The sequence below is a fragment of the Phyllobates terribilis genome, unplaced genomic scaffold, assembly GCF_046119375.1.
Source record: "Phyllobates terribilis strain yellow unplaced genomic scaffold, ASM4611937v1 Scaffold_9__5_contigs__length_417890890, whole genome shotgun sequence".
NCBI lineage: Eukaryota > Metazoa > Chordata > Amphibia > Anura > Dendrobatidae > Phyllobates > Phyllobates terribilis.
The window spans coordinates 115,425,875-115,439,133 of record NW_027362769.1 but is presented as its reverse complement, the minus strand read 5'-3'; the positions used below and the strand labels follow the sequence as shown (position 1 = coordinate 115,439,133).

The 13,259-nt window shown below is 44.2% G+C and overlaps 1 protein-coding gene across 1 annotated transcript in view; it reads left to right on the top strand.

Moving 5' to 3' along the window:
- The window catches only part of LOC141161303 (myosin-IIIb-like), a 189,966-nt gene extending 178,582 nt beyond the window's left edge, over positions 1-11,384 (top strand). The window contains exon 8 of the mRNA XM_073646117.1: positions 11,258-11,384. Coding sequence (XP_073502218.1) covers positions 11,258-11,384 — 127 coding nt within the window. The remainder of the gene's footprint in view (positions 1-11,257) is intronic.
- The last annotated feature ends 1,875 nt before the right edge of the window (positions 11,385-13,259 follow it).

The following is a 13,259-nucleotide window of genomic DNA, read 5'->3' as shown; positions in this document are numbered from 1 at the left end:
GCCGGGGGCCCCATGAGGAGAGAGACGCACAAGAGGGGGGCCCCCGAGGGGGCCCCTACCGGCCGGGCCCCATACTGGAGTCAGGGCAGTCATGCCCTGATGGCGGCCCTGCTGGAGGCTGGAGGGGCCCCCTCTCCCTCGGGGCCCCCGTTCAATGAACCGGCTGCACGGGCGGTAGTTCCGCCCCTGACATGGATGACTATGGGCTGTGCATTGTACCATATGGAGGACTATGTGATGTACATTATATATGGAGGACTATGGGCTGTGCATTATACTGTATGGAGGACTATGGGTTGTAAATTATATATGGAGGACTATGGGCTGTGCATTATACATATGGAGAACTATGGGCTGTGCATTATACTATATGGAGGACTATGGGTTGTACATTATACTATATGGAGGACTATGGGCTGTGCATTATACTATATGGAGGACTATGGGTTGTACATTATACTATATGGAGGACTATGGGCTGTGCATTATACTTTGTGGAGGACTATGGGCTGTGCATTATACTATATGGAGGACTATGGGCTGTACATTATATATGGAGGACTATGGGATGCATTTTACTACATGTATGGCATTGTATAATTTACAATAGATATCACTCATGTAATGTAAGAAGTAAATGAAATCTTTGGTATTGTAGTATATATATATTTATCTGCCGTATCTGTGCATCATGAATCGTGGTATGTGTTAAAGGGGCCCACTGAGACTCTTTCGCCCGGGGCCCAGAAAAACCTGGAACCGGCCCCTGTGGGCAGCTTTAGATCTGAGGCCAGTTACCTTTATCCTCATTATTGGCGCGTGTGAGTAAACTAGAGTTATTAGAAAAACTATTAGTGTTGTGACAAAGCTAATCTTGGCCTTGATCACACCTACGCAGCTATACCTGTGCTTCTGTTATGGATGTTCTGCCACATAAAGTGGTCTGAGAAATTGGACAATTAATTGGAAATTTGGTTGTTGGTGTTTTTGAGACAAAGCCTAGGGAATGATATAAGAGGGTTTATGTACCGTCAATTGGGAAAAATAAAAATAATATCTATAAAAAATAAAGTCAATAGGTCAAACCCGTTGGAGAAAATATCGGCTTCTTACGGCCATATAACATCACAAGAGCAAGACTTGCTTTTTTGTGGCTTTAGTTTATAAACTCCCCTTCCTATGTAAACTCAGAAACCCCTAACAATTGAAAATGGGCATGCAGCATAATATTACTCCGGTCAAACAGTAACTATAATGGAAACCTAATGAACCCCTTTAAAAAGTCAATTGGGTCCGCAAGGTGCCCATGTGATTTGTCATGTAACGGATCCATCCCAGGCATGAATTCTGCTTTTCTGTGTCTAGTAGGAACAGAATAATGAATTTTAGAAAAAGCAGACACCTTAAACCCCTTTTTTGAGCTTTTGTTTTTTCCTCACTTAATCCAAGAGTCATAACTTTTTTTTTCACTGAGGGCTTGATTTTGCAGACTCAGTTGTATCTTTAAATGCTCTCTTCCTATATAATGTACTGAAAAACTTGAAAAAAATTCAAAGTGCGTCAAAACGGTGAAAAAACCCAATTCCATCACTGTTTGTGGGGTTTGTTTTTATATTATTTATTGTGCGTTAAATGCAGCTGTTTTTTTAAGTAGGAAAACAGTAGTAATCAGAGCTAGTTTTGTTAGCAGCCAGCACCTGCTGTGAATGGAGCGGGCTCAGCTCCTGAGCCCGCTTCATACATTCTCACCAGACTTCGTCGTACATGTCGGGAAGGGATTAAGTACTAGTAAGATTTATGCGAATTAGCTCTCCTCTAGAAGGCAGAAAATCATCTCTCTAGTGCTAACTCTTGGAGGTAGCTAACCTTTCAGACAACATGAAGGCAAGGCTCGTAAAAGGGTCAGACATCGAATTATGGGGTAGCTATCTGTAATAGGTGGTACTAGAGTGACAGTTTTCTTTCTTCTGTAGGAGAGCTAATTTGCTTTATTTTTTCCATGGAGAATTGCCCATAAGACTCCATGGATTATTTGGATCTCTTTGATGAGAACCGGTACCCCTCCAGCAATAAATAGAAACATGTAAAATTATTTATTCTGCCCTTCAATTGCTGAAACAAGTCATCTACAGAAACATACGTTGAAATATTTTGCATACTGTAACTGTTTTAATTTGGCTTCTGAAATGGCACATCTGGGGTTAAATCATTATTTTCTTGATTAATACAATGGAGTCGCTCATATCAATGAAACCGTATATTACGGGAAGCTTTTACAGGAGAGCCATTGAGACATTTGCTCATAATTTGCATGCAGACCTATTTGCTAAAAAAGAACGGAGGTCTACGACAAGTAGGGACACTGCAAATCACCATCATTTTAGGTACTCTGTAACCTTGGCAACTATAGAACAGCCGCAATTATGTATCATTTTCATCGCTGGTTTATCACCTAGGAAACCATAATTGGTTTTCTCATCTCAACATTTATGGAAAGGCCTGGACCGGAATAAAATATCAAACATTAAACTCAAATGGAAACCATCTTTTCTGACTAATATAATAATGACTGCTTTTTCTGCTTCATTTCTGATCCCATATTAAGCCTTAAATTCACAAATATGCAAACATTCGACAGTAAGTATAAAAATGTAATATTTTTTTTCGCTTTGGGCTGCACTGATATATCCATCATAGAACATCCTACATTATGCACATATACAAAGCTATTATTTTTAGAGAAGAGCCAATTCTGCTCGTTTTGGTGCTGTCTTTTCTACGCTGTGACAAGACAAGTGAGTTTATTTGTAAACTTGCATAAGGATTTATTGAGCAACTGACAAAAGGGAAGAAAATCTATAGATTTTCAGAAACACTTATTGAGCTGCTTAAAATGAATTTTCTGCTCTTGGACACAGGAACCTTTTAAATATTCAGCTGTCAACCAAAGACACATATGTCAATAAGACACGGCAAACATATTTGCATAAAGAGACAATTCAACATTACAACTGTATTCTGGAGAAATACATAGAAGTCTAAAATAACCACTGTCGCCTCTACAAGCGTTCCATAAATCAATACAAGAAGCTTTGTATCATATTTTAATCAGAGAAAGAAAAGGGTTTCTTTCTCCATGTATGAGCCACTTCTTCCCCTTCCCTGCCTCAGGAATTCATTATTTACTCTGAAAAAAACTGCTAAAATCAAGATGGAGCGTGAGTTCACTGAGAGATCAGATTACAGCTGCCTACTGAAATCTTTGAAAATATGGGGGAGAAGCACAATGAGAGAACAGGCAGAAGAAGACACACATAGACTGTTGATGAAGCAGATGTTGCTTCTTTTTGTAAGTATTTATCTTACCCCTCGTGGTGGATTCACAGCTACAATGTGTAGCACTGCTACATAATACCCTCCATTCTGCTGCTGTTTCTAAACATGCGTTGCTTAGAAGCAAAAGAGCAGGAATCCCTCATGTCTGCGTGTACTGTGTATGAGATACAGCATAGCAGCTAGTCTCCACCCACCAGCTCAAAGGCTACTGAAAAGTAGAGATAGAGCCTGAAAAAGGGGAAACATGAAAAATGCAGGTTCAATGGCATATATTGGGCAGAGATAGTGTTAGTCCACATGTACACATGACTACTTATTCTGAAATAACAGGTATTCTTAAGCAACCACCCATATTTTATTTCCCCACTGCATTTTTCCCAACAGTGACCATAACAGGGGATATGTCTGGTTGATTGCAGCTTCTCGAGGTAAAATCAGCTTTGTGACAGTAGCTGGACTCATGGAGATCAACTAATGGCAGCTGCAGTTTCAAAAGAAGAGAATTTTTTGCAAGGTTATTCTATGCTACACATATTAGCACACATCCAATGGATCTCCCTCTCCCAATTCTTTGCTGGTTGCAAGATTGCAGCCAACTGGAACTAAAGGGCTGCACCCTACCACTCCATACTAAGTCTGTAGCACTATAGACACAAAGCCAAACAAAGAGCCTTTCCTCCACTCAACTCCTCCTAAGGGCTTGTATCCAGTGGAGAAATGGGAGAACTAACAAAAGAAGTCACTGTTGGGAACCCTACTGAACTGAAAAGTATCACCTAACCAGTGGATGAGTTCCCATGATGAGTTTTTTTACGCTATGTATTTTCAAAAGAATGCAAGTACCTAAATTACTTAAAGGGGATATCCAGGACTTAAAAAAAAGGCATGTAGTTGCTAACAGAGGCAACCACCTGCCTGTTGTACCCGGCGCCGCTCATTAGCCCCTCCTGCCACAGATTCAGTTGCTCCCAGTCAACAGAGCAGCGGTTTCTCTTCCTGTTGACAGGTGGGAATACTGGCGTCATGCTGATTGACAGCTGGCTTCCCCCAATTAGGCAGCGGAGAGCCGGCTGTCAATCATCATGACACCAGTAGTCCAGCCTGTCAACAGGAAGAGAAACCGCTGCTCTGTTGACAGGATGACAGCGGAAGTCTGAGACCGCTCTGTGCCAGCAGAGAACAGCGCTGGGCACAACAGGCAGGTAGGTAGCAACTACCCGCCTGTTAGTGCTTAGAACACTTTTTTTTTCTTTTTTTTTTTAAGTCTCGGATATCCCCTTTAATGGATGCAGAAATGGTGAAGAAAATCTGCAATATCAAAAACTCACCAAAAGCTCATCGTGGAAACGTATCCTTGAGGTGTGTTCATGTCCTGTGCTAAATAATGTAAGGTGCTCGAAAAAAGTAAAAAAGTGTCTGCAACAGCTTCATGACTTCCATATTATAAATATATATTACACATTTTATGGATTTTATATTATATAATATGATATTTATTTATACGAGATGAAAGTAAAAATCTGATTGAAGTGATAAGCAGAGGGAACCTCCTTTTTGATTGTAGTGTAAAGCGCTATTTTCTATAAACCGTCCCTGCCCGCAGTGACTTTGCCTGTATTCTATCTATTGGCTGAAGACTCCTCAGACCGGACATTGTTGAAAGTAGGCATCAAGCTTAAAATAGAAATAACCAGAGAGCAGGAAGATTGGTTTTACAGACTTAGCAATCTTCAACTTTCCAAAATCATTGCAACAAGAATTGTGACTTATCCTGTGCAGAGGAAACTTCCCAGCTGTTTTCTCTCCCGGTTCTGGACTGGAGGTATTGCTGATGTGAAAGCTACTTGTATCTGTCAGCGTGGAGATGAACGCTCAGCCTATGACAGCAGAAAATGATGCCTTGTCAAACTCTGAAAAGGGCTAATGAAACTTTGCAGCTGCCAAACAAAGCCAAGACCACTGGCCTGTAAATTGCAATAGTCAAGCAAAAAGTCACAGATAATCCAAATGCTGCAGAGCAGAACATTCCTCACACAAAGTTCTCTTTTTTCCCCCCTAAAAAGAATGTTATTTCTTCCATTTCACTTCTACTTTTCTGTAAAGTGCAGTCTCTGACCTCATTTACTGCAGCTATGTGGATTACAACTACTACAGAAAATGATGATATGAAGCCTAGAATAGGAAAAAGTCTCCTGTGTGAAAGGATTCACTGATTGTTTTTTAATATTTCAGCATAATAAAATTAAAAATCTATTCCACTCAATGCAGCAAACTACCAGAGAGATTTCTGCAGTAGCTGCTGATGTAACAAAGGGGTTGTCAAGCTCCTCTTTTTTATATCTGTGATATCTGTGTCCTGCTTGATCTATAAATACTCATCTACCAATCCCTGTACACACCTCCGTACTCATGCACAGGTTTCCTGCTGGTCTTTTTGTTTCTCTCTCTCCTCTCTCTCTGCAAAGGACTTCTCCCAGAACTCCAAACATTGCAACGGACTTCTGGGGAAAGTTTGTGTTTGGCGTTTAACTTCAAAGTCCGGTCCACTTATCCCTACTTCTGAGCTATCACTGATGTACAATCACCAGCCCCCGAACCCTACTGTAGCGCCCCGAGGGTTTGGCCGCTACAGGGGTATTGCACCTCAGCCAGAGGTGTGGTATTCCACTCCCAGGTAAGAATGGAGTATGGACCAGGGCTCAGTTAGCTGCACACATATACACTCCTCATTTCCGGGGGACAGCTCTACGGTGCTCCCATTAGTATGCAGGCACGACTGACTATGTCCCTGGCTGGAGTGGGGAGGGGGGGAACCCTAGTGATGTGGGAGCAGATAGGGGCTGGTTTCTGGGCATAGGAAGGAGCTCATTGGATGCAGGTCACCTGAGCTCAGACACGGAGGAGGTATAAAAGGTGGGCACCATCTTAGAACAGGGTTCAGTTCAGTTCAGTCTGTGAGGAGAAAGTGAGAGTGGAGAAGGGGAGCAGAGGCTCTGCTGGAGTTCTGCTCCATTGCCAGACCTAGGGACACGGGCAGGGCGAGAGGGAGAGAAGGAAAAGGAACGGAACAGAGAAGGAAAAGGAACAGAGCAGAAAGAGAAAGGAACAGAACAGAAAGGCCCAGAAACACGAAGGTAGAAGGGACCCTAAGGACCCAGGAGATTACGGGTGACGGGTCAGGCAAGGAAAGGGTACCGGATCCCAAGTTGGTGGAGGCAAATAATCCTCAGCCAAGAATCGGAGGTCGTGATCATTTAATGGTGCGACCCCTCGCTAAACCTACTAGGAAGGCACCACATAGGGCCAGGGAAGCTGGCGCCAAGTTCTCCCAGAGAAGGCCCGAGGCAGCCGGACAGAAGTTTGGTCACTGGTGGGGCACGGCCAGAGAAAGGATAGAAGGGAGTTCTGTGCCATGCTCCTGAATTGCCTGGGGGTTGACCGAGCCCCTCACCTGGTGGACGCAGCACGGCTTGGGCGGTCACTACCTGTACAGAAGTGGCTTGGAGTATACGAACTGTGAGTAAAAGACCCTGGACTGCAACACTTTGTCTTTGTGTTTCTTACCTCGCCAGCACTAACGGTACTGGGACGCCCTGCACCACCACCCCCAGCATTCACCTACACTGCTCTGAGGCTACACTCTTCCCGTGGGGAGTTATCCTATCCCTGTGCTGCATATTTACATCAGCCTCAGCAGTCTGCCTTGCAGCGGCGGTCCTCCCTGACCGCAATCCACGGGTGGCGTAGTCGGACATTGAAAAACATATAGAAGACTGCCACTGGTCTGACCACCCTGAGCCACGGACCGGGTTGCCACTACTACCCCCATTATTGCCCTGTTGCCCTGCTCCAAGTGTCCGACGGCCCAGGGGGCGAGTCACTACCATTGGAAGCCTCAAGAGCAGTTCTAATCACTGCTCTCACTTTCTTGAGCCATATGCTTGTTCATATGCACTGTTATCTCATTCTTTACATATAGTTATAATAGTGTAGTCTAAGAACAAACACTGACAGACCATTAATGTGTAGTAGCAGAAGAGTGCTATTGGATCAGAACTGTCATTCAAGGAGGAATGCCTCCCAACCAACCATGAAGTAAGGAGACTTCAGAGCTCTGAGCTGCTCAAGAGACAAATTGAAAATACCCCTTCAATGTTCATGCAGTAGAGATAAGATTGCCCTTTAGTGCCTAAGGGTATGTTCACAAGAATTTATTTTTGTTCCAGCTGGGCACGTTCACATGAACAATTTTATATACAGAAATTGTGGCTACCGGGAGAAAATTAACTTATATCCTCCTAGGAGCTGCCGACTTTCAGTCATTTGATTGATAGCTCATCTGAAGCGCATCTCTGCAGAGCAAGCAGTCAATCAAAGTGCTGGGGCATGCTTACAGCTGTATACTGAGCAATGACTGTAGCCTCTTCCGGCACGCCTCTATGACTGAAAGCTGTTGGCTCTCAGGAGGAATAAAGTTTATTTTCTCCCAATAGCCAGGCTTCAAATGTGGCTGCTGAACAGCATAGTACGCTATTAACTTGTAGATTAACCCTGTATCTGCAGGTTAATAACGTTTGGGGACATAATACGTTCCCTTTAAGTGAATGGAGGTAATCTGTAGTAGTGCTGTTATTTTTTTTTGCTTTTTACCTAACTTTCATTTTGATAGTTAGTTGAAATAATCTCCAGTTGGCAGTAATGCACGACCCCGGAAGGAATTACTTTTCACGTAATTATGAAAGGATTAATCAAACAACCATAGGAATTTTATTTTGAAGCCCAGAACCCTGTAAATAGTTGCAGATTTGATGGTGATTTCTAAAGCAGATATCAGTCACAGACTTAATCCCTATGTAGTTTCATTTAGTGATAAAAAGATGGTATCGATGCAGTAGGAAAGGTACAACAAAATCTGTGTGTTTAAAGGGGATTTCACTTTTTTGTGCAAAATACATGGCCAGTACCTTAGTATTGGTCAATTAATATCAGAGCAATGGGGACCCGAATCTCTACACCATTTACAAAGTTTGAGGTACTGTTTAACCCATTCAGATACTCAAATGATAAGACTGTAAAACAGAGCATATGTTTTAATACTCATTTACTTGGTTTAATGGGGTTGCTCGGGTTTATGATATTTCTGACTTATCCTTAGGCACCCCTACCGATCAGCGGATCAGCAGTGGAGATGTAAACGGTGAACGGAGCCCAAACAACAAAGCTCCATTGCAGTCAAAGCTCATAGTGTGGAGTGCCAAGTGTGGGACCCCCTCTATGACATCCATATGCCCTAGTAGGGCAAATGGATTGCAGCTCTCTTCAGGAGACAGTCTCTTTAAAGGGGGTTATCCCATCAGGAATGCACCGAACCAAATCATAATCAATTTTGTTGAAAAGGAGGCCACTGCAGAAAATTGTGCAAGCTGTGGGCTCTAAACCAGGAAAAATAAATTGTTTTACATAAGATCTATGCAGTTGGCTCACGTGTTGATCAATTGTGAACGTTTTTTTTATTGTTATATGCAATGTTTCTTTAAAAGCTTGTAGGTTTTATTATATCTTCTGTGCTGTCCAGCCTCCTACAGCCATTACAGGGGCATATGCATATTATTAATTTTGTAATGTCATGATGGTTGCACAGTGTTTTGTTGTCCTTTGCTGCCATCTATTGGCCATTGTTATTATATGTTCGCATGCTGATGTAATCTCCCATCATGCCTCTCTCTCCTTGTAACTCCTCCTATCTTTTTTCCTCACATCCTTTCTTTCTGGTGAGTGCCATCTTGGCAGAAGCGTGCATCAGAGCTGTAGAGATGATTGTCCTGTTACCTCTATCCTCCAACCTTCATCTTCTACCTCATCCTCATCCCTTCATCTCCTCTGACATCTCAACCTCATAATTTGTCAATGTACTGTGAGGAAACTACCTAAAAGTTTGGCCACTGTATCTTCCTTCCTGGATTGGATCTCGTGCAGCTGGTCAGGCTATGAAAGCGAGGATAGTGAGTAGCCTATCTTCCATTGCTTGTACAGAGATCCGTACATCTCCGTACATCCACATACTTCAGACACAACTCACGGACATCGGCGGCAGAATATTAATAGGAGACCTAAGTCTACAGTGTCTGTGTGCATAGTCTTCTACTAAGTCGATAGCCATCCACCATCTTAGCTAAGACATGTGTCGCGCCAAGGGGATGAGGACGACTCGGTACCCAGGCCTTTGCCTGGTTTTGGGGATGTCGCGGTGGGCGGCTCCCAGGCCCGGACCCTGGGGTCGCTCTTGAAAAAGGGGGATTGGAACTTGGATAAAAATAAAAATAAACAGTTTGTGACACCACCTGTGGTATCTGGTAATGATTACCAGCGCTGCTTCAGACCTCCGGGGGTGTTGGGATGGCAGCTGAGGTGTTTCTGCTCCCACAGGTGGAGCGGGCCCCTGGGGCAGTGTGGAGTTTGATGGTGGGTGGTGATGCTGGGACTTGTGGTGCAGGAGGGATGGATGGCGCAGCTGAAATAATTGACTGAGGCAGTACAGTGCAGTTATCCGAGTTTTACTCACAGCTCTTGTACAAGGTTCTCAGGTACACTGTACGGGTGTCCGCCTCCGTGTCGCACTGCGTCTACCAGAACAGGGGTTCAGCTCTTCCTTAGATATGTCAGGAGCGCTTGACGGAACCCCGCTTTCTTTATGTTCCTAACTAGACCGACTTCCCGCGCTCGGTCTTCTCTCTCTTGCCCTGCGCTTCCCACACACAGTCCCGATCGGGTGCTCTGAAGTCCCTCTGGGCAACCTGGAGTTCCCGGACATGCTTGACCCTCACGGTGACTTAGGATGAGACTGTGGCGACTGCACCATGGAAGTGCAGAAGCCTCCGCTTTTTCCAGCCGAGACCTGGAGTAACACGGCTGGGCCAGGGGCCGGTCCCCTTCTTGCGGCCTGATCCCTCTGACACTGGGCAGATTCGGGGCATACGGGTGCCGTCCTGCACTCGCCGTACCCCCTGGGATCCATTCTATAGAAAGAGCCTTTCTCCTCTGCTCTCCTCCTGGGCCTCTATCACTAGGCCCCACTTGTGGAGCAGAGCTCCTGAAGAGACTCTGCTCCCTGACTGACTAACTTCACTTCACCGACTGTTCTGCCACCCTAAAATGGCTTCCCTTTATATACCTACTACAATGGTGCTCCCCTACTCTACATCCTCCATCCACACCCACTACTGGTTCCCCCTATCATTGGTTCCCCCCACTCCAGCCAGGGACAGGGCTCAGCAGGAAACACATTGCATCTTGCCCTTCCAGCCGGCCTGGAGCAGTGTAGTGTTGAATGCGGGTGTTGGAGTTCCGGGCAGCACTCCCTCCTTACCTGAGAGAAGGAGACACCACACCTCTGGGTGAGGTGCAATACCTCTGTGGCGACTGAACCCTCAGGGACGCCACACATGTCCATGAAAAGCTTTGTGGATCCCTCTGTGAGGCAAATGCATCATGTTCCAGACAACACATTACATGGCGTACGTCCTAAACGTGTAACCAAATCGACCCCAAAGGTCAGAGAGACCTTTGAGACGACCAGAGATGAGCTCCGTGACAATGTAGATGATTTATGGGGTAGAGTTGAACACTATTTAGCAGCACTTCCACGCTCTAACAGTGACATAGCAGATTTAACCACCACATTGAATCGTTTATCTGCCGCTTATGATCGCTATCAGTGTATGTCTGCAAAGTAAATCACATTCCTGAGTAACTGTGACATGGATAATGCCACAGCATAACTTGCTGAAAGGGAGACTCTTCTCCAAGAAAAGAACACATTAGTGCGAAATGTTCATGATAAGGCGGAACTCCTCATTGCACACCTGCAAGAGGTTAGGTCATGTCGATCCACAGTGACCAAAATTACATCTTGATTTTCCAGATCATCTCGTTCCAGGAAGTTAACATTGTCTGACAAGCTATTGGAAATCTGTGCAAACTCAAAGGAAGCTAAAGTTAGTAGCTACTTTGCCAGGAAGGAAGCAGATGTAGAAGCTCAAAGAATTTAGATGCAATCCCAATTAAGAAAGCAGAAGCAGAGGCTCAACAGAAAAGGTTGGAATCCCAATTAAAGATCCTCCAAACAGAAACGGAAGAAGCATCAGCCCTGGCTAAACTAAAGGTCTTTGAGCAAGCACTAGGCCAAGAAGCTGATCTGGACTGCCTCAACTCAGGAAAAATGGAAGACCCAGATGAGCACACCACTATCTACATGCTAAAGCAATCAAAATCCATACCAGCTCCACTTCCAATCTACCACATGGATGTACCCGCACAGCAAAGGATGTAACCACCTACTACTGACAAGGCAACTTCCAGCACTAACCCACAATTTAGGCCACAGCCAGCAGACTCTCTAGAGACTAAACTGCAGCTTAACACTTATGCATCATTTCTTCTTGATACATCTCAGTCACATAAAACGGAGAACTTACATCCCCCAGGGGCACCACAAGTTAATCCAGCAACAATGACTGGGAGATCGGACATGTCTGACGTCACCAGATACATGATTCTCAGGGAGCTAATAAACATCAGTCTCTCAAAGTTCAGTGACCATACCGAGAACTCTAGAGCCTGGAAGTCGACCTTTCAAGCTGTAATTCAAGATCTTAACCTCACCTCCAGGGAACAACGGGACTTGCTTGTTAACTGGTTAAGCCCAGAATCAGCTGAGCGGATCAAGACATTAAGAGCAGTTCATGTAGGCCATTCAGATGCAGGTCTTGCAGCTGCATGGGAAAGACTGAAACAAACCTGCGGCAGCTCCAAAGCCATTGAAAGTGCCTTATTTAAGAGACTGCAAACATTGCCAAAGATAAGTATGATGTACAATACAAAGTTAGATTGTGGTACCGTATTAGCCAGAAAAATCGATGTAAATACTTTTATGTCCCAAAATGACAAAAGTATTTTTGAAGTGATATCTTTATTGGCCAGAAGAAAATATATATGTGCAAGCTTTCAGAGCACAGAGGCTCCTTCGTCAGGCAATATTACAAATGAATTCATAAGACAAAAGGCACAACATTTAAGAGATGTTACAGTACGACATTTGTTCATGAGGAGGAGGGGGTGATGCCTCCTAATGATAAGTCCAAGAGATGTCTGTGGGAATGCTTAATTATTTGGAGACCATCTGGTGGAGGTGTGCATTGACTCCATGTAGTGAGTCATAAACCCAGGTGTTAGATTGAGTTTTTGTCATCTTGCTCTACTAAACCTCTAGCATACTACATTGATGATCGGCTAATAATCTAGACAGGCTCAAAAGATGATCTGCTGACCTTCCACGATAACTTCAACAGGTTGCACCCAGCCATCAAGCTCACCCTCAACTTTTCAAAATCCCAAATACATTTTCTGGACACGACAATATACATCAAAGACAACACCATACAAACATCAATTTACCATAAGCCCACAGGACGTCCGGCATATCTTAGATGGAACAACTTTCATCCAAGACACACAAAAAATCCATCATCTACAGTCAAGCTCTGAGGTGCATTCAAATCTGTTCAGACAGCAAGGACAGAAAACTGCAGCTACTATCACTGAAGAATACATTCCTTCAACAAGGATACCATCCTCTGGTAATAGATGAACAGAGCCACAAGAATCCCAAGAAGTAGCCTCCTGAATTACAAAGGGAGGACAACAACAGGGTACCTCTTGTGGTCACATACAACCCCCACATGAACATCTTGAGGAAAATTGGTGCTGATCTCCAACCCGTTTTCCGCAGAGACCACAAACTGAAAGAAATATTCCCAGAACTACCACTTCTCTCCTACAAACAGCCCCCTAACTTAAGGAATGTCCTTGTCAGAAGTGTCCTCTCATCACCATCAGTGACGGGCACATTCCCATGTAAAAACAAA